Below are 22,225 nucleotides of genomic sequence, written 5' to 3' on the forward strand. Positions count from 1 at the left end.
CTGCACAAAGAAGACAGACTTTAACTTCCAAATCAAGTGAAAACTTGTGCATTAATACCGTTGGATGCGCGCTGGACGGAGAAACGTGCGTAAAAGAGCGCAGAGGAAGTCCACTGGTGGCACGTCTTCATTAAGTTACTTTAGAGTTGGGCTGTCTTGTTTTCCAAGACAAGCTTCTAATGCCCTCCTTTTAACACATTTCTTCAGTCACTTCCTGCCAATGCTCTCCCATACTTGTGTTTGATGATGACTTTTACGATACGCATCATCATCAGCAAGCCAAACACACACGGATCACATTTTGAAATAATGTAAAACTGAATAAAACTTGTCCAAACGTGGGTGTTTTATTTGATCTTAAACGTACTAATAATAAATACCGTCAAAAGGGCAGAAACAGAAAAATGAAAGTAACAAATTGGCAGAACAATTTGTGAGGGGGAGCTGCAGGTGTGAGGCAGGGCCGGTTTGAGCCATTTGGAGGCCCAGGGCAAAGACCAATATGGGGACCCTCCCCCTTTAGCTAAAAGCAATAATAATGAGAGGAAAAAAATAGAAAGCATAACTTTAACAGAGTCACATAACTACAGTAAATGTCCAAATATGAAATATAAATACCCAAACAGACACCCATGATTCATCAGGTCTTTATTTGTTTATTGACTAGGAGGCAGTCATTGTGTTCACATAACTTGAGGTTAAGAACTGGTTAGAACACCTTAAACCTAATGTTGACCAGGCAAACACGTTCACTTACAAACACACACAAACCCTATATATCCACTCACACACCTATACATAGACACACACTCACCACACAGACACACATACGCTCACATTAGATGAGAAGTTCATGTGTTGTTGCACCACTTAGCACTGATTATATCCTGAGTGCTATGTCAGCACTCTTTCTCTGTGTGATTTTCTGTCACACTGGTCTTATTTTACTTTAAAAAATAAAACAATTCAAAATGCATTCATTGTATTTGTCAAATTTAATAGATTGTTACGTTGTTAAAATGGCATTTGGTAAACGGTGCTTATGACTTGTAAGGACTCAAACGTTTTCAATGACTTTGGACTTGACTCGACTTGTCTTTACTTGAGACTTGACTTGGACTTGCACATCTTTACTTGAGACTTGACTCAAGACTTGGGATTAAAGACTTGACACTTACTTGAGACTTGCAAAACAATGACTTTCTCCCACCTCTGATACCTAGTGGACAAACATGGTAGTTGATGTAAACAATGTCTGCTTTCCCAGTCAGCACACCAACAGGAGAGGAGATTTATGGACACTTTATTGTTGAGACTTCATAAAAACAGGTGAACTTTATACATCAGGAACATGATCCTGTTTGATTTACACTTTATTATTTACATGTAGAGTGCTTAACAGATATATCAGACCACCTGTCATATTTGTCTCAGAGACCATCCAGCATCATGAAGTGCTTTAATGCGGACTCTTTCATTTTCAGTGAGCTCTCCATGTTTCACCATTTTGAACAGGAATGAGGAATTTCAAACTGAATTCACCCAAATTTGAGCCGGCTCACTGGGCTTCTCTGAGAAATCAGAAATGAATCAAGCATAACATTCAACCACTAAAACTCATTTTTCTGTTCAGGAATACAAGTAAATAACTATAATTTGACATATTAATCAAGAAATAATGTTGTGCTTTAATGTTTTTTCAGTTTTTCAAAAAAATCAATACATTTGAAAATTCATGGGTAACAATAATAATGATATTCTAGCATTAAAAATATTTGGGTTAAAGCTTCTACATATCGGTGTAATAACCATTGCAGAAACATAAGAAAGGATTTTGGTAATTACCAATGCTGTTAATTTAGGACAGCTGTGGCATAAACCTTACTTTGGTTAGGGTTAGGGTGGTCTAATACATTTGTTAAACACTGTATTTACATCCATTAAAGAATCAAAATGTTTGACATTCAGCAGACAGACATTTCAGATATGTGTTGATGCTGTTTGTTTCTTAGTACATGGTTTATGGAGGATTTAACAGACAGAAAGGCACTAAAACAGTTATCAGAATTTAATTTATAAAAATTTAATCTAATTATTTTTTTGATTAGGACATTGCACATCAATCAACATTTCGTAAAACACGTCAATGTTAATATGCTGGAATTAGCACAATTGCTAAATTTCATCCGTTGTCCTAAGGCAGGTAATTACAGAAAGAGCAAGAAACAGAATAGAAAAGAATAGCACGATTCACAAGACAGTACACGAATAACACACAGGTTTAACAAACAAGATGGACGCAATTTGTACACAACAAATAACTCACAAAAAGAAAACTATCTTAAAGAAAGAGGCATAAAAGCCCTCAGCAGCAAGAATGGATTAGGTCAGACTGGATTATATTGATTAATGCAGGAAAACTGGCTCAACTTGGTGGAGAGAAATAATGTGAGATTAAAATGTATTAAAAGAAAAAAACCCTTATTAATTTTATCCCAAATACAAAACAATGTATTGTTTTGTATGATTAAACTGTAAATTTTGACATAAAGTGATAAACGGACCCTCTACTCAGTGTGGCTGACAGGAGAGATGATCAGAGGAGCAGAGTTTTTACCAGCATTGTTCAATCCTGTACCAAAGTACGGGTAGATTTTCTCAGTGAAGGAGCAGCCAGTAAAGGAGTAGATCAGAGCTGCAGCATCAACATCATAAAAGGAGACCAGACCCTCCTCATAATCCACAAACACCCCCACCTTCTCAGGACCAGACTGAAGAGAGAGACGGACGCTAGGGCAAGCATTTGCTACATACTCATTACTCAAAATTATCGTCCAGAAACCTTTCTGAGGAGACCGCAAGATTGTTCCCTTCCTGTTGATCGACTCTCTGGCCACTCCTAAAATCCACTCAGTCTTCCCTTTAACCTGAACCTCATAGTAAAATCTGCCTGAAGAGAAACTCTGTTTTGATAAGACATTTACAAAATGATCAAATCTCTCTGGATTGTCTGGGAGATTCTTTCTCACATTACCATGTTTAACTTGTTTCCCATCATCAGACAGGATTAGATTTGGATGTGCTGTATCAGGATCTAGTGTCACATCCACCTCATACTGCTGGACTCTCTTCAGCTCCACCTCACAGATCAGCTTCTTCATCTGTTCACTGATGGTCTCCTCCAGCTGCTTCACAGCTCTCCTCACAGTCCTCTCATATGAAGGTGGATGGACTCTGACTTCAGTCCAGTCCTTGGTGGGTGGAGCAGCGTTCAGAGACGTGAAGTTCTGGAGGAGTTGGAGGTGGTCTTCACAGCGTGAGAGCTGCTCCACCTCAGCACGTCTCTTCTCCAGCTCAGAGATTTCCTGTTCCAGCTCTCTGATGAAGCCTTCAGCCTGTTTCTCCGTCTCTCTCTGCTTCTCTTTGATGCTGTTGATGAGCTCAGCCTGGCGTCTCTCTACAGATTCTTTCAGAGCGCTGAAGACTCCAACACCTTCTGCTATCTCTCTGTCTGCGTTCTCATCACTGAGCTCCACTGAGTGTTTGAGCTCTTCAATCTTCACTCGTCTCTTCTGGATCATCTGCTGAATTTCATTCTTCTTTCCTTCATATTCTTCTCTCAGAGGAACAACATCATGAGTCTTGTGGTCTGTAACTGAGCACATCATGCAGACACACCTCTGGTCGTTCTTACAGAACAGCTCCAGCAGTTTGTCGTGGTTCTCACACATCCTGTCTTCCAGGTTCTCCACAGGGTCCATCAGCTGATGTTTCTGCAGACGTGACATGGTCCAATGAGGCTCCAGGTGAGTCTCACAGTAAGAAGCCAGACACACCAGGCAGGACTTCAGGGCCGTCACTTTGGTTCCAGTGCAGACGTCACAGGGAACTTCTCCTGGTTTGGAAACTTGTCTCTCTGAGCTGCTGCTGCTGGATTTCTGCTGAGCTGACTGTCTGAACTGAGCAGCAATCTCCTTGATGAAAGTATTAACATGTAGTTCTGGTCTTGTGTTGAAGACCTTCTTACAGTTGGGACACTGACAGGAGACATTATTATCCCAGTGTTCAGTGATGCAGTTTTGACAGAAGTTGTGTCCACATGATAAGGTGACAGGATCAGTGAAGACATCCAGACAGATGGAGCACAGGAACTGATCTTCAGTCAGCAGACAGCTGGCAGCAGACATCTCTACAACCTGAGGACAAAAAGGGAAAATTCAAAAAGTTGAAAATACCTGTAAATTTCCATTTGTTTAATCATACAGACTTGGTTATTTGGAATATCACTACTGTGGTTAAGGTTCTGTAAACTTTTTGAAACCAAACATTATAGAACTGCCTGAGGTAAAGCAGCATAAAGGTTGGGCTCAAGGATGTTTTCCTAAACCTCTTGGAAAGTTGTACCCTTATAGAGAGTGGAAATATACACCCTTAGGCTGTTGATCTCAGCAGGTTTCAGAGGTAACCAACTGGTTCCACCATCGATTCAAAAAGCATAAAAGAAAGCAAGGAGTTCTCCATGGCAATGGTGAGTCTAGGAGAGGTGGTGACTGAAGATGACCTGAAGCTGCCAAAGACAGAGGCTGGATTCAGGTCTGCCCATGCTGTGCTCTGCATGAAGCCAAACCTAGGCAACAAAGAGAACTGTAGCCATTGACTGTCTGACTCTGGATTGGTTCATGGATGAATAACAAAATCAACTGAATATGAAGGATTTGTTTTGTTAATGTTGCAATGACAGTCTCCACCTTTGACCTAACAGCTCTCACAAAAGCCTGTGCCCTGTGGACTCATGTTGTTCATCCATTCAGCTGTCCTGAAGTGTTCCACCTGGACCAAGGACCAGACTAATAGCCACATATATCTGTGTCGAAAACCATTCCCTATCATCCAGTGAGGAATGGCACATATAAGAAGTTTAATCTGACTTCCTGAATCTCCTTGGCACACTTGAAATGAAAAAGCAACAATTTAGTGGATTATGTACCCAGGTTAGCCCAAGGATACCAATTTTGTTTCTGGGTCCACAGGACCTGCACCGGTCTCTCTGGTGTTCTGGTAGCTCTTAGCATTCATGAAGACACAGTAACTGGGGCTGTGAGACCTGTCATGCCAAGTAATCCAATAGACTGGTGTAGAGGGGATCAATATCACAAATGAGTCGGTCCAAAATTCCTGTGACTACATGTCAATTAGAAAAAGGGAGACAAGAGTCTTGAGGAGTCCTGTACTGAGCTCAGAGGCTAGCTGCGCCACTGTAACAGCTTTAAACCTTTAACATGCTTTTAACTGAAATGGTGATATACTATTAAACAAACGTTGTGGAGAAAGCCACGCAGTAATGAAGCCTGTTCTATGAGCTGACTCTTTAATATGAACCACAGGAGCTGACCCTGTTTGAGTACCAGCGTCTTTTGTTGTCTTTTGGTTGTTACTTCATACAAATTTAAAAGCCAAACTGGTACCAAAATAAAGAGACATTAGGGGGCCAAACAAACAGCTCTTTTCACTTAGTTGAGCCAAATGATCCAAATCTCCAAAAACAGACAAATTTCCCCTTGCAACAGATGACAGACATCAGCAGTGGAAACACAAGTAAGATCAGGGTTTACTGAGCCAAACTATGACAAACTGTTCTGATCAGAACCACATTGCTAGGTGGACTTGGACCATATGTGAGCACTGTCTGACTCCATCCTTCCAAATATTAGACAGCAGCTTTAATCCATGTCTACCACTGATTCTCCATGAGGGTTTCAGAATTTTTGCATGAATGTGTCAATACTCTCTAGACTTCAAAGAAGCTAACCCCCCTCCACCTTTGAATATTAAATGTCGTCAGAGTCATGAACAGTACGAAAATGTTGGCATTTTGAGAGCGCTTCTCTAAGCAGAAACCACTTCCTGTTCCCCATATAGACTTCTTTGCTGTGTTGTGATGTCATCTTCAACCAACCAATAGTCTGCTGCTGATTTTTACTTTTCTCTGTTATTTGCTGCTTGTGTAACTTTTATAGTGAAGAACTTTCTCACTCAAGGTTTAGAGGTTACACTGAATATCAGCACTGAAATGAATCTATCTAGATAATGTGTGATATTATTTCACTATAAATCAATCTAGCATACTCCTAAAGATAAACTAACTTTGACATGAATATAAACTTTAACAACTAAGACCTAACATTATCTGTAGCTGCAGAAACATACAGTCAGTGGTTTGTACCAGTTGTTAAAGTCAGTAAAAACATCAATTATGCTTTAAAAAAGCTCAAACTACAGAAACAGGGACATTCAGAAAAAAGCTTTATATTCTAGATTCTGACAGAGGTGTCTAATAGTTGGGGTAAATAATTTCATGTCAAGATAGTAAATAAAAAATAAAGGATTAACCCAGGATACTGTAGGAGACTGGGGATGGTTTAGCTTTTCTTATTCCATCTAAATGATAGGGCTGTGTTTTATCATGTTCTTATTCATTTGAGCCTAATTTCTTGGACAGTCTTACTAAGATTGTCAGAGCAGAACAGTGTCCAACCTGCTCTCTAGATCCTCTGCCATCATGGGTTATTAAAGAGCTTCGGCCCAGCCTAGGCTCTCCTGTTTTATTATTTTAAGTTCATCTCTGTCCACTGGAGTTTTCCCAGCATGCTTTAAAACTGTTACTGTTAAACTCTTGGACTCTCTGACTAATTATAGGCCTGTCTCAAACTTTTTGCTTTTTGTTGAATTTTTTTGAGAAAGTGGTCTAAAGCCAACTTGTGAAATTTTTGTCATCAAATAATCTTTTTGAGCCTCTTTAGTCAGCTTTGAGAGTGAATCACTCCACAAAAAATTTACAAAGGTGGTGAATGAGTTATTATTGGCCGTTGACTTAGAGGTATCATCTGTTTTATTGTTCCTAGATCAGAGTTCTGCTTTCAATACAGTGGACCGCTGTCTTTTGTTAGAAAGACTTGAGAATTATTCTGGCATCTCTGGTCAGGTGCTCCAGTGGGAGCTGGTTATCAACTAATTTCCTGTGTCTAAACTCTTCCAAGACAGGAATGATGGTTTTGGAATCAGCAAGACTTAATCCTCTGATCGTTTCACTCTGTTGGTGCAAAGACAGGGTCAGCAATCTTGGTATCCTCTTTGATCTGACTCTTTTGTTTGATTTTTCATAAGAAAGAAGTGACAAAAGTGGCCTTTTTTCACTACAGAGATATCACCAAGATTAGACCTGTTGTGTTATTTCAGGATGCTGAGGTCCTTATTTACACTTTTGTTTGGCCATGGTTAGATTATTAGAATGTCCTTCTGTCAGGTTTAAGGAGAAGAAAAAAGTCTTGGAGGTCTGCAGATGGTACAAGCAGCTCATGTTCTGACCAGAGGGAGTAAATATGAGCACATTACTCCAGTGCTGACCTCTCTTCATTGGCTTCTTGTTCAGTTTAGAGCAGACTTTATGGAGCTGCTCCTAACATAAAATTGCGAATGATATTGCACCATCGTATCTGTCTGATTTAGTAAACCTAGTGTGAGTGCGCTCTGAGTCTGAGGGCATGGTTCTCTGTTGGAAAATGGTGGATTGCTCCTCCAGGCCAGGAGTAAGTCTGTACCCCACCTGAAGGAGTTCAAGTGTCTTGGAATCACAGATGGACTGTGAGACTGACAAAGGCAGCATCAGCAGCATTTCAGTTGGTCTACCAGATGAAGACTGAATGGAATCCAGTTATCAGTTTTAGAGGCCATGGTGTTGCATCAATCCTTTTTGTTCCCAACAACCCCAGCAGAGGAATTAAAACCTTGAGAGTCAGTAATCAACTGGAAAGCTCTGGACAAGTTTTACCAGGAGTAAAACCATTTCAACCCTTTGGAAAAGCATCGGCTTCAGTATGTGCTGCTTGTGGACTCTCATGGCGCACAGACTCGGGTTGGCTGTTTACAGACGCACGGCAGTTTCGGTCTCACCGGACAACTGAACGTCATGTATTGACCACCCCTGAAACACCCACCAAGTCCCCTCATCGGCATTCGCCGACTACTCCCACCCAAGCCCTGGGGAAAAGCATCGACTTTGGTATGTGATGCCTGTGGACTCTCATGATGCACGGAGTTCGTGTGGCTCTGACGTCTGGAGGACTGGAGGACTGAACCTCATCGTCACAGGGGTGAATATTCCACTATTCCTACCGAAATTGTGAGTCTTGTCGCTAAAATTCGCTCTCTTTCTTTTTTTGTTTTTACACACCAACTAAAACCACTTCTACCACTTCCTCGTCTCCTCAACCAGGGGTGTGTCTTCAAACTCTATCCAAAACTTTGAATGGAAATACGCCCACATATGCTGCTGGGATTAAAGTTACTGATGTACGCCATCTCCTGGTGTAAAGTAGTAACAATATTAGGCACCACATTAGCAGCTACAGCCCGTGTTATTCAGCAGCATTGCTTGTCGCAATTTTGCGACTTTGACGCTTAAAGGGTTAAACACACTTATAGATACCTGGAGATGTGAAGGGCTGGGGATATTCCTGGGCTGTTAATTTCAGAGTCAAACACAGCAAAGATGAATTCACACCAAAGGACTCAGATCGAGGTCTTGTTCTCACTACAAATGAACCACACCAGAGTCTAAAGCCGACTGAGACCCACGTTCTCATGTGGTCTCGGTTCAGTTGCTTGGTTCACACCAGAGTACAGAGGACAGCTTTGGTACAGCAAAAACCAGCCAAACAGCAAAGACTCAGGTTAATTTTAAGGAAGGTGTGAAAGCATCCTGAGAGGATTTGCACATCTGGATCATTTGGAGAAGTTCTTCTAGAACAAATGGATTTGTTTGGGCATAAATGAACTCAGTAATTGGTCTGGTGCAGAGCTAAACATCCAAACTGATATCAGTTAGAAGAAGTGGGCTCAGCTCATTTCCATTCAGAAGCTGAAGTGCTTTGTTTCCAGTGAGAACACGATCGACCCAGCAGTTGGAGCAAACACCTGAATGACTCAGCACATATCAGAGCAGTACTCCGACTACTAGACCACTTTGATTACAACTGGTAATAAAATAATAAAGTAATGGTAATCATTCCCATTCTGACTGCTGCTCAAGTCTTAATCATCATAAAACAATGATAGGCTGATGTTACTGAGTATCTCTATTTGATTAAACATCAGCTGAACATCACAGGACTCCACAGCATCTACTAGTTCAACGACTCGTTTAGTCAGAGGGTTTTATTGTTTTGTTGTTATGGTTCAACCGGTGGCCATGTGAACTTGCTACCTTTAGCTGTGTGTCTTAGTAACAAATGTTGGAAATAGAAGGAGTTCTCATAAATGTCCCTAATATTACTGACACTAGCTCATCAGATATATCTTGAATGAAACATGACAAAGAAACATGAGGAATGTAAATTAACACCAGTCAGCATGGTAACACATTAAACTGTAACACCGGTAGAGTTCCTCTCGTTCATAAGTTGTTTTATTTTTGTGAGTGATGTCCAACAATGGACAAATACGCTCCAAAATATCTCTGAGGCTTCTGACCTCGTGGTTGTGAACTTTTCTCTCTTAAACTCCAACAGTGATGGACCTCAGTCTTGGCTACATCACTAAGAGGAACTTTCCTTTACAGAAAAGACAAAGTTTTTAGTTTATGTTGCTGAAACTCAACAAATATGATCAGCTGTACTGACCTACAGAGGCTGACGGGTTAAAGTTTTATCCAAACGTTATAAAGTCATATATATATTGTCAGTTTTATGTCTTTGAGAGGAATAAAAAGGTGAGGTAAAAGCAGAAATTTATCTCTGAACTTTAAACAATCCAAAGGTCATCTAAAGTTGGCTAGTTAGCTCTTAGCACGACTTCTTTGTGCTGGTATGTCATTTTATTTGTTTTATTTGATAATAGCCTCTATCTTAAACAGCCATTGTTCATAGAAGTTAAATAGAAGTGAGGAGGATGGAAATGGATTTTTTTAAAACAACAAAACACAAACATCAGATAAAGGTGTTAAGCTAATGCTAACTGTGGCTGCATCCTGTTAAACCTTGTTGAAGTTCAGCTTCTATGTTTCAGGTTTTACTTCTTATTGTAGCTCTGCATTTACTTATCCTCTATCAATATTTCTCCTTCTGTTATAACCAGGTGACTCTGATGTAAAAACAGTCAGATTCTGGCTTTAACATTGATCAGTATCTTACTCCTACATGTTAGCCTTCAGTGTCGGCGTACTCACCAGAGTTTGGAGGATTTTCTGCTGTAAAGTTGATAAAAACTTGAAGGATTGGGCTCAGTTTGTCTTCAGAGACACAGAGAGACTTGTCTGGACTGCAGCTCAGCTTCTAATCAGACAAAGTTTCACTTTGAACAGAAACAACCAGACGTTGGAGCTCCTCCTCTCAGTGTGGCTCTGTTAGGAGGTTTGATTTCCTCGGGAAATTCCTGCAGACTTGTTCCTGGAACAAGATGAGATTTTACTGCTGTTTACTGTTTAGATGACGGGACAGCAGCCAAGGTAAATTATAATAATAAATGGAGCATAAAAGAGTCCAGTAGACTCCTAGTAAACATTACACTACCATCTCAATAAAGTCTGAGCTGTAGAAAAGTCAAGGATATCCTGAAGTAAAAACAGCAAACCATCAAACTTTCATGCTTTAGTAAATGTCCTCTGGTACATTCTCAGTGTTGGTCAGTCTCTCTGACAGCTAAGAATGACGGCTTCCATAATATGACAATTTTAAAAAAACAAACAAAAAAAAAAAAACACACTGGCCCTTCACGTCATGTCCTTCTCACAACACAGTCCATCAGTCCTTAAAGCTGGACATGAGGATCAGTCTTCCTCCACCGTGTCATTACATTAAGACATACAAGCTGATGTACCATGACATTTAAAAGATTTTAGTGTATGTACTCTATATTGATTTATTTTTATACTTTTCTTTTACTTTTAATTCATTTCAACAAATGGGAAAAATCCTCATTTTCGAATTGCACAAAAAAAGTTAAAACTCTAGATGATGCAGGACCATATATTTTATAATACACCATATATTTTTTATTTACATACTATAAATATAATTTTAATACATTTATATCACTAGCTTCATTCTGTTCTATTTTATTGCATATTAACTTAAATTACATAGTTATATTTATATCTCAAATTACAAAAATATCGCAATATATTGATATCGGCACCCTTGTATCGCGATACGTATCTTATTGCCAGATTCTTTTTTTTTTTTTTTTTTTAAGGTTTATTTTTGGGCATTTTGTGCCTTCATTTGATAGAGAAGAGGACAGTGGATAGAGTCAGAAACAGGGAAGAGAGCAGGGAGAGACATGCGGTAAGGGGCCTCAGGCCGGATTCGAACCCGGGCCGCCCGCGTACATGGGGCACGCGTCTTATCAATTCTGCCACCTGCACTCCTTATTGCCAGATTCTTGACAACATACACCCCTAGAAGCAACTACTTCTGAATGCCTACAAAATATATAAACTGTTTTAGACCAGCAGTATGAAGAGCTGTGACTTCTAGCAGGGCTGTAACAAACTGAATGTCTGTCCACTGGTTTACAGAGGTGTAGATTTATGAGAGTGGAGTCTCTTACATTTGGTGTTTGTTTTCTTCAATTTATTATCATTTCTAATATTAGTGGATGTTTACATAAGAGGATCAGGAGCAATGAAAACAAATTTGAGAACTGAATTTTTCTGTTACTTTACAGAGAATTAAAGAGTTACAGAATTCTGAGATTACTATCACAATTTTGCTGGAGTTCTTCTTCACTGTCTCAGAAATCCACCAGAATAAAAAACAACCTGCATACCGTCAAACAAAACTCAAATTAATGTCCACATTTTCTTCTTCAAGGATGCAAACGAGCTGTAAAATCTTGTGCTAATTTTCTCACATGTTAATCTCAGTATTTTCACTCTAATGCTCACAAGAAAATAGAAAATAAACCTGGATATAAAATATAAAATTGTATATAAAATATACAATGTTGAGTTCTTTAGCAAAGAAAAAACATTTCTCTGATTGTTTTTTCTCTTTTTCGTGGTCACAGAGTGAGCCCGACCTAACATCAGTCAAAGCTAGCAGTAGACAAAAAAGACACTCACCAGAGAAAAGTCATGAAAACACATGAAAAAGTGCTCCTCCGTAATTCCTCAGTCGACAGAAATATCCAGCAACTTCAACACTCTTCTTCAAAATCACTTTTTCTTCCAGAACAACTTTGTTTGTTCAAGTCTGTGTTAAGCTAGCTGCCTGTACCACTGTTCTCTTCTTCTGTCTCTCTGCTCTCTGCCCCTCCCAACCTGTTTTTCCTCATCAGAGAGACCAGCATGCTTTCTCTGACTAAAGGAGCCTGGCGACACCCAGTGGACATTTAGACAAACTACATCAGGAACAACATTACATTTTAAACAGGAACTGTTTCAGAGATACTGGGGTCCAAAAACTGAGGTGGATAGAGGAGTTTGGAGGAAAGCTCTCCTGGTAAATTGTTGGATTTCCCTGATTTAAATCTGTCAAGTTTTACATGTTTTGGAAAGGAAAACTGGACAACAATATCTTTAAAACCATGTTATTGGACAGCAGCATGAATTATCTTTTTTTGTACCGTCAAGAAAAAGACGTCCAATGTTAAAGACAAATGATATTTGTAAAAAGATCAAAGTCAAGATTTCAAATCATGGTCATTAGACAGCAAAAAGTTGATTATCTCCTTTATTTACAATGTCAAACATAGCAGTCAGGTTGTCTCATTTACAGACTGATCTTCAGTTATTGGTGCCAGTATGAAACACTTGACATATTTACATCCATCAAAGAATCAAAATGTTTGACATTCAGCAGACAGACATTTCAGATATGTGTTCATGCTGTTTGTTTCTGAGTACATGGTTTTTGGAGGATTTAACAGACAGATAGGCACTAAAACAGTTATCAGAATGGATTATATTGATGAATGCAGGAAAACTGGTTCAGCTTAGTTGAGAGAAATAATGTGGAATAACAAAGTAGATTTCTGAATTAAAAAAAACAACAATGTATAGTCTTCAGTGATCAAAAATATACATTATTAAATAAAGGGATGGTAAATCTTTGTGTAGAAATACAAGCATCTGTCTACTTGTTGTGACTGGGAGGAGAGATGATCAGAGGAGCAGAGTTTTTACCACCATCATGAGGGCTGGGACTAAAGAGCAGGTAAAGTTTCTCAGTGAAGGAGCAGCCAGTAAAGGAGTAGATCAGAGCTGCAGCATCAACGTCATAAAAGGAGACCAGACCCTCCTCATAATCCACAAACACCCCCACCTTCTCAGGATCAGACTTCAGAGAGAGAAGAATCCTAGGGCAATCAAGAGCTTTGTACTCATTTTCATTTCTCAACCATATTATCCAGAAACCTTTCTGAGGACTTGCTGTGATTTTTCCCTTCCTGCTGATCGACTCTCTGGCCACTCCTAAAATCCAGTCAGTCTTCCCTTTAACCTGAACCTCGTAGTAAAATCTGCCTGAAGAGAAACTCTGCTTTGACAAGACATTTACAAAATGATCAAATCTCTCTGGATTGTCTGGGAGATTCTTTCCTACCTTACCCAGTTTAACTTCTTTCCCATCATCAGACAGGATAAGATTTGGATGTGCTGTATCAGGATCTAGTGTCACATCCACCTCATACTGCTGGACTCTCTTCAGCTCAGCCTCAATCAGCTTCTTCATCTGTTCACTGATGGTCTCCTCCAGCTGCTTCACAGCTCTCACCACAGTCCCCTCATATGAAGGTGGATGGACTCTGACTTCAGTCCAGTCCTTGGTGAGTGGAGCAGCGTTCAGAGACGTGGAGTTCTGGAGGAGTTGGAGGTGGTCTTCAGAGCGTGAGAGCTGCTCCACCTCAGCACGTCTCTTCTCCAGCTCAGAGATTTCCTGTTCCAGCTCTCTGATGAAGCCTTCAGCCTGTTTTTCCGTCTCTCTCTGCTTCTCTTTGATGCTGTTGATGAGCTCAGCCTGGCGTCTCTCTACAGATTCTTTCAGAGCACTGAAGACTCCAACACCTTCTGCTATCTCTCTGTCTGCGTTCTCATCACTGAGCTCCACTGAGTGTTTGAGCTCTTCAATCTTCACTCGTCTCTTCTGGATCATCTGCTGAATTTCAGCCTCTGTCTTCCCCAGCTCGGCCTTCTTTCCTTCATATTCTTCTTTCACAGGAACAACATCATGAGTCTTGTGGTCTGAATAGGTGCACATCACGCAGACACACCTCTGGTCGTTCTTACAGAACAGCTCCAGCAGTTTGTCGTGCTTCTCACACATCCTGTCTTCCAGGTTCTCCACAGGGTCCATCAGCTGATGTCTCTTCAGACCTGACTTGGTCAGATGAGGCTCCAGGTGAGTCTCATCGAAAGAAAGCAGACAAACCAGGCAGACAACATCACTATCCCAGTGTTCAGTGACGCAGTTTTCACAGAAGTTGTGTCCACATGATAAGGTGACAGGATCAGTGAAGACATTTTGACAGAGGGAGCACAGGAGCTCATCTTCAGTCAGCAGACAGCTGGCAGCAGACATCTCTACAACCTGAGGACAAAAAGTTCATGTTTAACATTAAATATTTAGAATTTTAAACACAAAGACAACTCCATATTGAAAATGTGAAATCAATCCTTCCCAGTGTGTTGATCATTGAATCAAACAAAGTCAGTGAGGTATTCCTGGTCATGATGCACCAATGTAGTGATCTAACATTGGCTGATGGTCGTCCTGCTAACAGTCACTGGTCTATCATCAAATAATTTGACCTGCACTGACAGCAATAGCCAAGATCGTCAAAACTGGAAATCAGACAATTTAAAAGAATGTGCTGTTGTGACACAAAATGCTAAAATAAGACATAAGTCATGGCAGATTTTTCCTTTAACTGGGTTTTCAGATCAGCTGCCTTTGCAGCTAGCTCAGTATTCTGGATGTGGTTGCAATTGACCCAAAAATGAGTGACACTTTAAATATTCTCCTCTACTCACACCTGCAGGTTGTCCAGGTTTAGTCAAGAGTGTGACAAAAAGTCTACAGCAGGATGTCTCAGTCTGGAGGAATAGTCCATTTAACATGATGCAGAATCTCCTGGAACAACAACAAACTCTCCACATACAGTGCTGTGAAAAAGTACTTGCCCCCTTCCTGATTACTAAGTGTTTTGCATATTTATCACACTTAAATGTTTCGGACCATCAAACCTCTTTTTATATTTCACAAAGACAACCCAAGTTGATAACAAGACTAGGGATGGGACCGAGCCAATCCAATATCGGTATCTGGTCCAATATGGACGTAATTAATAGATTGGTTATCTGACTGAAATCCATCCTACAGTCTGCAGTAGACCATGAACGCACCGCAGTCTAACACGAGACAGTCTGTGTGTAACTGAGCTAGAATTAGTTAGGATGTTCTTAGCGGTATAGATGAAACGTAAATCTATATTCAGAATTGTCAAAACTAGTCTAAAGATGAGAGAACACAAAGAAGAGTGGGTGTGACATTAGCCTGATAACGGGCGGCGCTAGCATTGAAAGCTAGCGCCCCCCACCTTCATTCCTCTTTGCAGATTAATAACGTGCTTTTATATTTGGCTTCTTTTTACTTCGTGTGAGTAGTCATACGTGAGCTTAACCCTCGACAGCCCTCATACCACATTATTTCCATTTACTCCTTTGGAAAACTGTCGTAATGCAGTCTTCCTAATATATGCCAACAGCTTAGCCCCCAACCACATTCTCATTGTTTACATCCTGTGAAGGGTCAGAGAGGAAGGCTGCGGCCATTAACTGAAGCTACAGCTGTCTCTAGTGGCGGGAGGTTCATTAAAGACAGGCTAATGCTATTCTGGATTGTCCTAATCATCCACTTGGAAACGAGTTTGAGCTTTTGCCCTCAGGCCGTTGTTTTGGGGCTCCTTTGAGGAGGACTAAAAGACTTCAGGTCTCTTTTATCCCCAGTGCAATTTATTTACTTAATGGCAACTAACCCTTAGGTTGCTCCTGTTCTTCTTGCACTATTATTGCTCATTTGCACATCCACATATTGCACTTTTAAATTACTTGGTAGTAATTTTCCACTTTTGGTATGAGCTCTGGACTAAACTTTAGTTAGTGATTTTGTGTATGTTTATGGTGTTTTTTATATTGTGTTGTATTATGTTTTTTAATTCTGATGTTGTCATTGTGTACCTTGTCTTTTGTGTGCCCCTGCTGCAAAACTAATTTCCCCTCACGGGACAATAAAGAGATTCTGATTCTGATTTATAACTTATACTCAGTTGTTATTTTTTTTGAATAATGTTGATATTTATTTCTTTTATTTTTTATTTTTACATTTTAAGAAGAGGAGCTGGGTGGTTTACTACAGCCTCATGTAACCTTACACTTAATACCAACAACAATGATATATATATATATATAATATATATATATATATATATGTATATATATATATGTATATATATATATATATATCAGAATCAGTATCGGTATTGGCACATATTTATCGGAATTGGATCAGGACCGAAAAAGTGGATCGGTGCATCCCTAAACAAGACTAGGTAAAAACCTGGTATATAGCTGACAGCAACTATCTGGGACGCCTGTTGAAATGCCTGACTGAAATGTGTGTTCTGGCAGAGTGAATTTGTCATGATTGTTAGTAGTTCATTATTTTTAGCCAAAGGTATGGTAAGTGGTTCCTGAAATGTAAAAAGCTACTGTTGCCCGTCATTCCCCCTCCCCTCCTGCTTTTCTTCTACCACATCTGATTGGTTAAACACAGACACACATCGACTCAGCTGACGCTCTCTGTATTCCTTGCTATTATTGCACAAATGAAAGAAAACACTAGCAAAAACCTCTCCTCTGCACAAGACAAGCTGTCAGTGTGGCTCTGTGCCCTGGTTTCAACAAGAACAGCAGTCCAGGTCTGAGTAAACTATGGCAGTTCTACTGTGACATCCAGGCTAAAAGCTAACGGTGGACTTAACGGGACAAGCTCACCGCCATGATCGGAAAGCCATGCCGAAACAGACCGGGAGCGGAGAGAGAACATTTTTTTCTATCACAGAAAGCTTTCAGTGTTGCTCTCTGCGCTCGTTTGGATTTTTTTGTTTGGTTCAGACAAAAGCTCTGCTGCGGCTCAGTCCCAGCTAACCATAGGCCTGCTAGAGTCATTAGCTGGGAAACAACAACTCATTAGTTGTATAACAACTAACCCTTTCCCCATAACTATCACATTATCATGCCAAAGCAGGGCAGCAGAAGAGCAACAACATTGTTTTCTGTCGCAGAAAGCTTTCCATGTTGCTCTCAGCGCTAACTGTGATGAAGAAATGTGTTGGTCTGGCTAAAGCTGAGCTAACTTTCAGCTAGCAGCTGTAAATACAAGCACAACAAGTAACCCTTTCCCCCTTTAACTATCACACACGCTGAAGCAGTTTGGCAGAAGAGCAAAAACACCCTTTCTATTACAGAAAGCTTTTAGTGTTGCTGTCTTCACTTGTTTTAATACAGAAATGTCCAATGTTGACGTAAGTGCTGCTATCAGAGCTAATCGCTACACAAGCAGCCAGCATACACAAGCATTCACACAACAATTTACCTTTTCTCCCTCAACTATCACACAGTCATGCCAAAGCAGGTCAGAAGAGGAGTGAAAACATCTTTCCCAACATGAAAAGCTTATAGGGTTGTTTTATTCTTTGTCACACCGAAATGAAACAGAGGCTAAAGCTATATGAGTATTTAGAGCAGTGGAGACAGCCATTAGAGGGCTTTCAGCACAAGTAAACCCCACCCATAGAGAAAATCTGTATGTATGACTCTAGTTAACACAGTGGAGGCAGCAATCACTAACAGCTTTCAGTACAAGCAAACGGGACTCTGTATTCTATGGCTTATTGTAACATTTACATTCAGTATGCAAATGGGAAATCTGGAAGGTAAAATACTAACAGGTAAGTAATGATAACCGAAAGTATATAGTTGACGGGCTAGAGTCAAATTATAATTTCTAGGCTCACTCTAGGAGGCTGAGGACCAGTAACAATAAGTAGCAGACAGGTAAGTTGTGTTGCAGGTATCTTTGTATTATATTATAGTGCAGAGTATTTACAATATATACAGATTAGTCATGACCATTTTAACAGGAAACAAAACAAACGCTTTAACTCAACCATAACCCAGTTTGTTTCTGTTTAATATGCAGTTCAATAAGAATCAGTGATTCAATATGTATCAGCAGTTCATTATGTTTGAACAGTTCAATATGTTTCAACTGAGTCTCCTTATATGCCCCTGAGACCAGGAAGAATTCAGTGAATGTCTCTTTAGTTAAAGTCCAGGGAAGAATACAACAAAAGTTCAATCCAGAGCAGTGAGATGAGAGCTGTGGGGGGCATTGGGCTAGAGAGAACTAGAATACAGATCTCCTACTGCACAGGTGGAGAAATCAATGCTGATCAGTTCAGGTTCAGGTTCCGGTTCTGGGTAAGCTCGCCATCTTAGATTGGTTTAGATCAGGAACAGAAAAAAAAAGACCCGGCCTGTATAAATAACAGGACCAATGAATTAGCTGTTAGCGGATTACCAACAATAAATTTACAATTTCAACTCAAATACAAACATCAGTCATAGTGCGCTATTAATGTCATAAATTCATTTCAAATACATTTCAAATAATAAATATAACATGTTTCATAGAACCAGAGTTAATCGGTAACTGAAGTCACGCTGTGGGCGCAACATGTGACCAACACTATTGTTAGCATATCATGAAGCTAATAAAGGTCCATAACAATACATGTGTAGCATGCTAATGCTAAGCTAATGCTAAGCTAACTATTAATATGAATAGGCACACGTCAGCATCAATAGCAAACAACAACACTCACCAATTCAAGTCGACTTTTAGAGCGTGTCACTCGCACAGAATCAAGTACTTTTAGTGAGTTTCGTAGCGACTACTGACCCGCTGCAACCCTGTATGGAGCGTCCCCTACATCTGCCGACTGACTGAACCATGATTTTCAAAGGATCAGTTCACGTGACTCACAGGCGTCATGTGACTGAGTTCACGCGAAGGCACCGAAATACCGCGAAAACTACCAAAGACCGGCTCATCAGTTAACTTATGAGAGTACTCAGCTTTTTACAGGGGTTACATTATACAAAAGGATCACTCACTCAGTTACTTACTGACGGACTTACTTAGCCAGACAGACATTGCCATGTGTAGGGCTGACCTCAGCAGTCAGCCAAAAAATGCAGTGTCTGAATGATTATTTCATTTTTTAAGAGGGGAAAAAAATCCAAACCTATCTGTCCCTGTGTTTAAAAAGTAATTGCCCCCTGAACCTAATAACTGGTTGTTCTAGCCTTGGCAGCAATAACTGAAATCAAGCGTTTGTGATAACTGGTGATGAGTTTTTCTCATTGCTGTGGAGGAATGTTGTCCCACTCTTCTTCACAGAATTGTTTTAACTCGGCCATATTGGAGGGTTTTCCAGCATGAACTGCCCGTTTAAGGTCACACCACAGCATCTCAATTTGAATTACATTCAGACTTTGACTTGTCCACTCCAAAAACTTCATTTTGTTTTTCCTGAGTCATTCAGAGGTGGACTTGCTTCAGGATTTTCTGGTAGACAGCAGAATTTATTGTTCCATCAATCACAGCAAGTGGTCCAGGTCCCGAAGCAGCAAAGCCCCAGACCATCACACTGACACCACCATGTTTGACTGTTGATGATGTTCTCTTTATCAAATGCTGTTATTTTTACTCCAGATGTAATGGGCCACACACCTTCCAGAAAGTTCTACTTTTGTCTCGTTAGTCCACAGAATATTTCTCCAAAAGTCTTGGGGATCATCAGGATGTTTCTTGGCAAATGTGAGACGAGTCTTTGTGTTCTATTTTGTCAGCAGTAGTTTTGGCCTTGGAACTCTCCCATGATGCCATTGTTGCCCAGCGTCTTTGTGATGATTGAGTCATGAGCTCTGATCTTAACTGAGGCCAGTGAGGCCTGCAGGTCTTCGGATGGGGTTCTGGGTTCTTCTGGGACCTCCTTGATGAATCATTGTTGCACTCTTGGAGTCATTTTGGTTGGCCGACCACTCCTGGGAAGGTTCACCACTGTTCCCAGTTTTCTCCATTTGTGGATAATGGCTCTGACTGTGGTTTGCTGGAGTCCCAAAGCCTTGGAATTGTCTTTGTAACCTTTTCCAGACTGATAGATTTCAATCACTTTGTTTCTCATTTGTTCTTAAATTTCTTTTGGATGGTGGCATGATGCGTTTCTTTCTGAGATCTTGTAGCCTACTTCACTTTGTCTGACAGCTTCTATTTAAGGGATTTCTTCATTGGACAAATCTGGCGGTAATCAGGCCTGGGTGTGGCCAGTGAAACTGAACTGAGCTTTCCAAAACCTGTGGTTTATCAGAGTTAACTCATCATCTAGCAATGGGGGGCAATTCCTTTTTCACACAGGGTCAGATAGGTTTGGATTGTTTCCCCCCTTAAAACATTAGATAATCATTCAGACACTGCATTTTCTATTTACTTGGGTTGTCTTTGTGAAACATAAAAACTGGTTTGATGATCTGAAACATTTAAGTGTGATAAATATGCAAAAAAGTCGGGAATCAGAAAAATGGCAAATATTTTGTCACGGCACTGTACATTTTTCTACGCTGGAATGCAAATGTGCAGGAGTGCATGTACAAAATGACTCACTGACGTCCGATGATACCGGGGAATGTGACAGCGTTTACACTTTTCAGGAGTTCACGTTTGGTTGTTTTCTGTGTCTAAACCAGTTAAAGTTCATCATTAATACAATAATTTTCCTTTTTCTTCTTCTCTTCTCCTCCTGTCTTCTTCACTCTTTTCTCTCTCAGTCTCCTCAATAATAGATGAATCAGCTGTTCTGATTACTGGATACTGAGGGACACATTTCAGACTACAGCTGTGTTATTGATGACATGTTAAAGTATACTGACATTAGACCCTACAGTAGTAGGAGCAGCGCTGCATTTAAAGAGAGGACAAATGACCGGCTGCACTTGAAGGAATTCAGTAAAATCAAACATTTCCTTCAGTTGGAGCTTTACACTAAAGGCATTTAACTGGCATGAAACACCTTGACTTTAATTTGAAGGAACATGAGACTACTTACTTACAGGGAGGGCCTGAGTTTAATGTTAGCACTTAATAACTCATCAAAATGCCTCCAGGCTGCAGACAAAACCAACAACATTTCATGAATTCTCTGACAGAGGATCAGGTCAAAATATGTCAGAGCTGCAGCATCCACTTAACTTTGTGGGAGGTTGTTTTTAATTTACAGTAAAATGGGGACATTTCTAGGGACGGGTCTGTTAGAACGGGGACTGTCCCCTGAAATCAGGGACGTCTGGTCACTCATCAAATAATCTACAAGAATAAAATAGACTCATTTTACTGACAGACCTTAAACTAAAGTCTGATTGAGAATCAATCACTGTCAGATGTATTGATCATGAGTAAAACACAGCAGAGTGAAAAAAGGAACAGCCAACCCCGGTCTCCCCTACTCTCCACTTCCTCCTGAACTCTCACTGAGACACCGTCTAAGCTAGGCTAGTTAGCTTGTAGTAAAACTGCTCTATCTGGTTTGTTCTCTTTATGATGACTAAATAAAGCCTCTGCTTTCTACTAAACAAAGTCAATCAGTGAGATTTGTCACGTTCAAACTAGTTTCTAAGTCGGAGGAAAGAGCTGTAAAAGAGTGTAAAGTAGCTAAAGATGATCCTAGCTGTGTATTCAGTCTGATAAGAACTAGTCTGAGTTCAGTCTCTCTTCTTCAGCTTTGACTTGTGTTTAGTGCTGGACTTCAAACAACATTTAGTCTGAATAGTTAGTGTTGTTGTGTTTGTTAGTCAGTGTACTCACCAGTGTTTGTCTTCAGTTGAATTAGTCTTCAGAGAGAAACAGAGAGACGTCTCCTCTCCTGCAGCTCTGCCAACACCCTGACTAACTTTCACTTTCATTTCAGGAACAAACAGACGTTAAAGCTCCTCCTCTTTCACTGCTGCTCCTCCTCTCACTGTTGATCTGGAGGAGATTTGATTTCCTCTGCTGAAAATAGACTGACTTAGCTCTGGAACAAGACAACAGTTTGACTTTTGTTGTTGTTGACA

General features: G+C 40.2%; 1 protein-coding gene across 3 annotated transcripts; it reads right to left on the minus strand.

Moving 5' to 3' along the window:
• Positions 1 to 1,700: 1,700 nt before the first annotated feature.
• LOC121514795 (nuclear factor 7, brain-like) lies at positions 1,701 to 22,067 on the minus strand. Of its 3 annotated transcripts, XM_041795131.1 has the most exons (3): positions 21,978 to 22,067; positions 14,148 to 14,582; positions 1,701 to 3,581 (listed from the first exon to the last, which is right to left on the minus strand). In XM_041795131.1, exons 2-3 carry the CDS (start codon positions 14,571 to 14,573, stop codon positions 2,568 to 2,570), a joined length of 1,440 nt encoding a protein of 479 aa, XP_041651065.1. In that variant the 5' UTR covers positions 14,574 to 14,582; positions 21,978 to 22,067; the 3' UTR covers positions 1,701 to 2,567. The 3 variants fall into 3 exon arrangements, with proteins under 3 accessions (XP_041651065.1, XP_041651061.1, XP_041651064.1); XM_041795127.1 differs by lacking the exon at positions 14,148 to 14,582 and having other exon boundaries at positions 1,701 to 4,196; positions 21,978 to 22,053; XM_041795130.1 differs by lacking the exon at positions 1,701 to 3,581 and having other exon boundaries at positions 12,715 to 14,582.
• Between the last annotated feature and the right edge of the window lie 158 nt (positions 22,068 to 22,225).

The sequence above is a fragment of the Cheilinus undulatus genome, linkage group 9 (genome assembly GCF_018320785.1).
Source record: "Cheilinus undulatus linkage group 9, ASM1832078v1, whole genome shotgun sequence".
In the NCBI taxonomy this organism is placed as follows: Eukaryota; Metazoa; Chordata; class Actinopteri; order Labriformes; family Labridae; genus Cheilinus; species Cheilinus undulatus.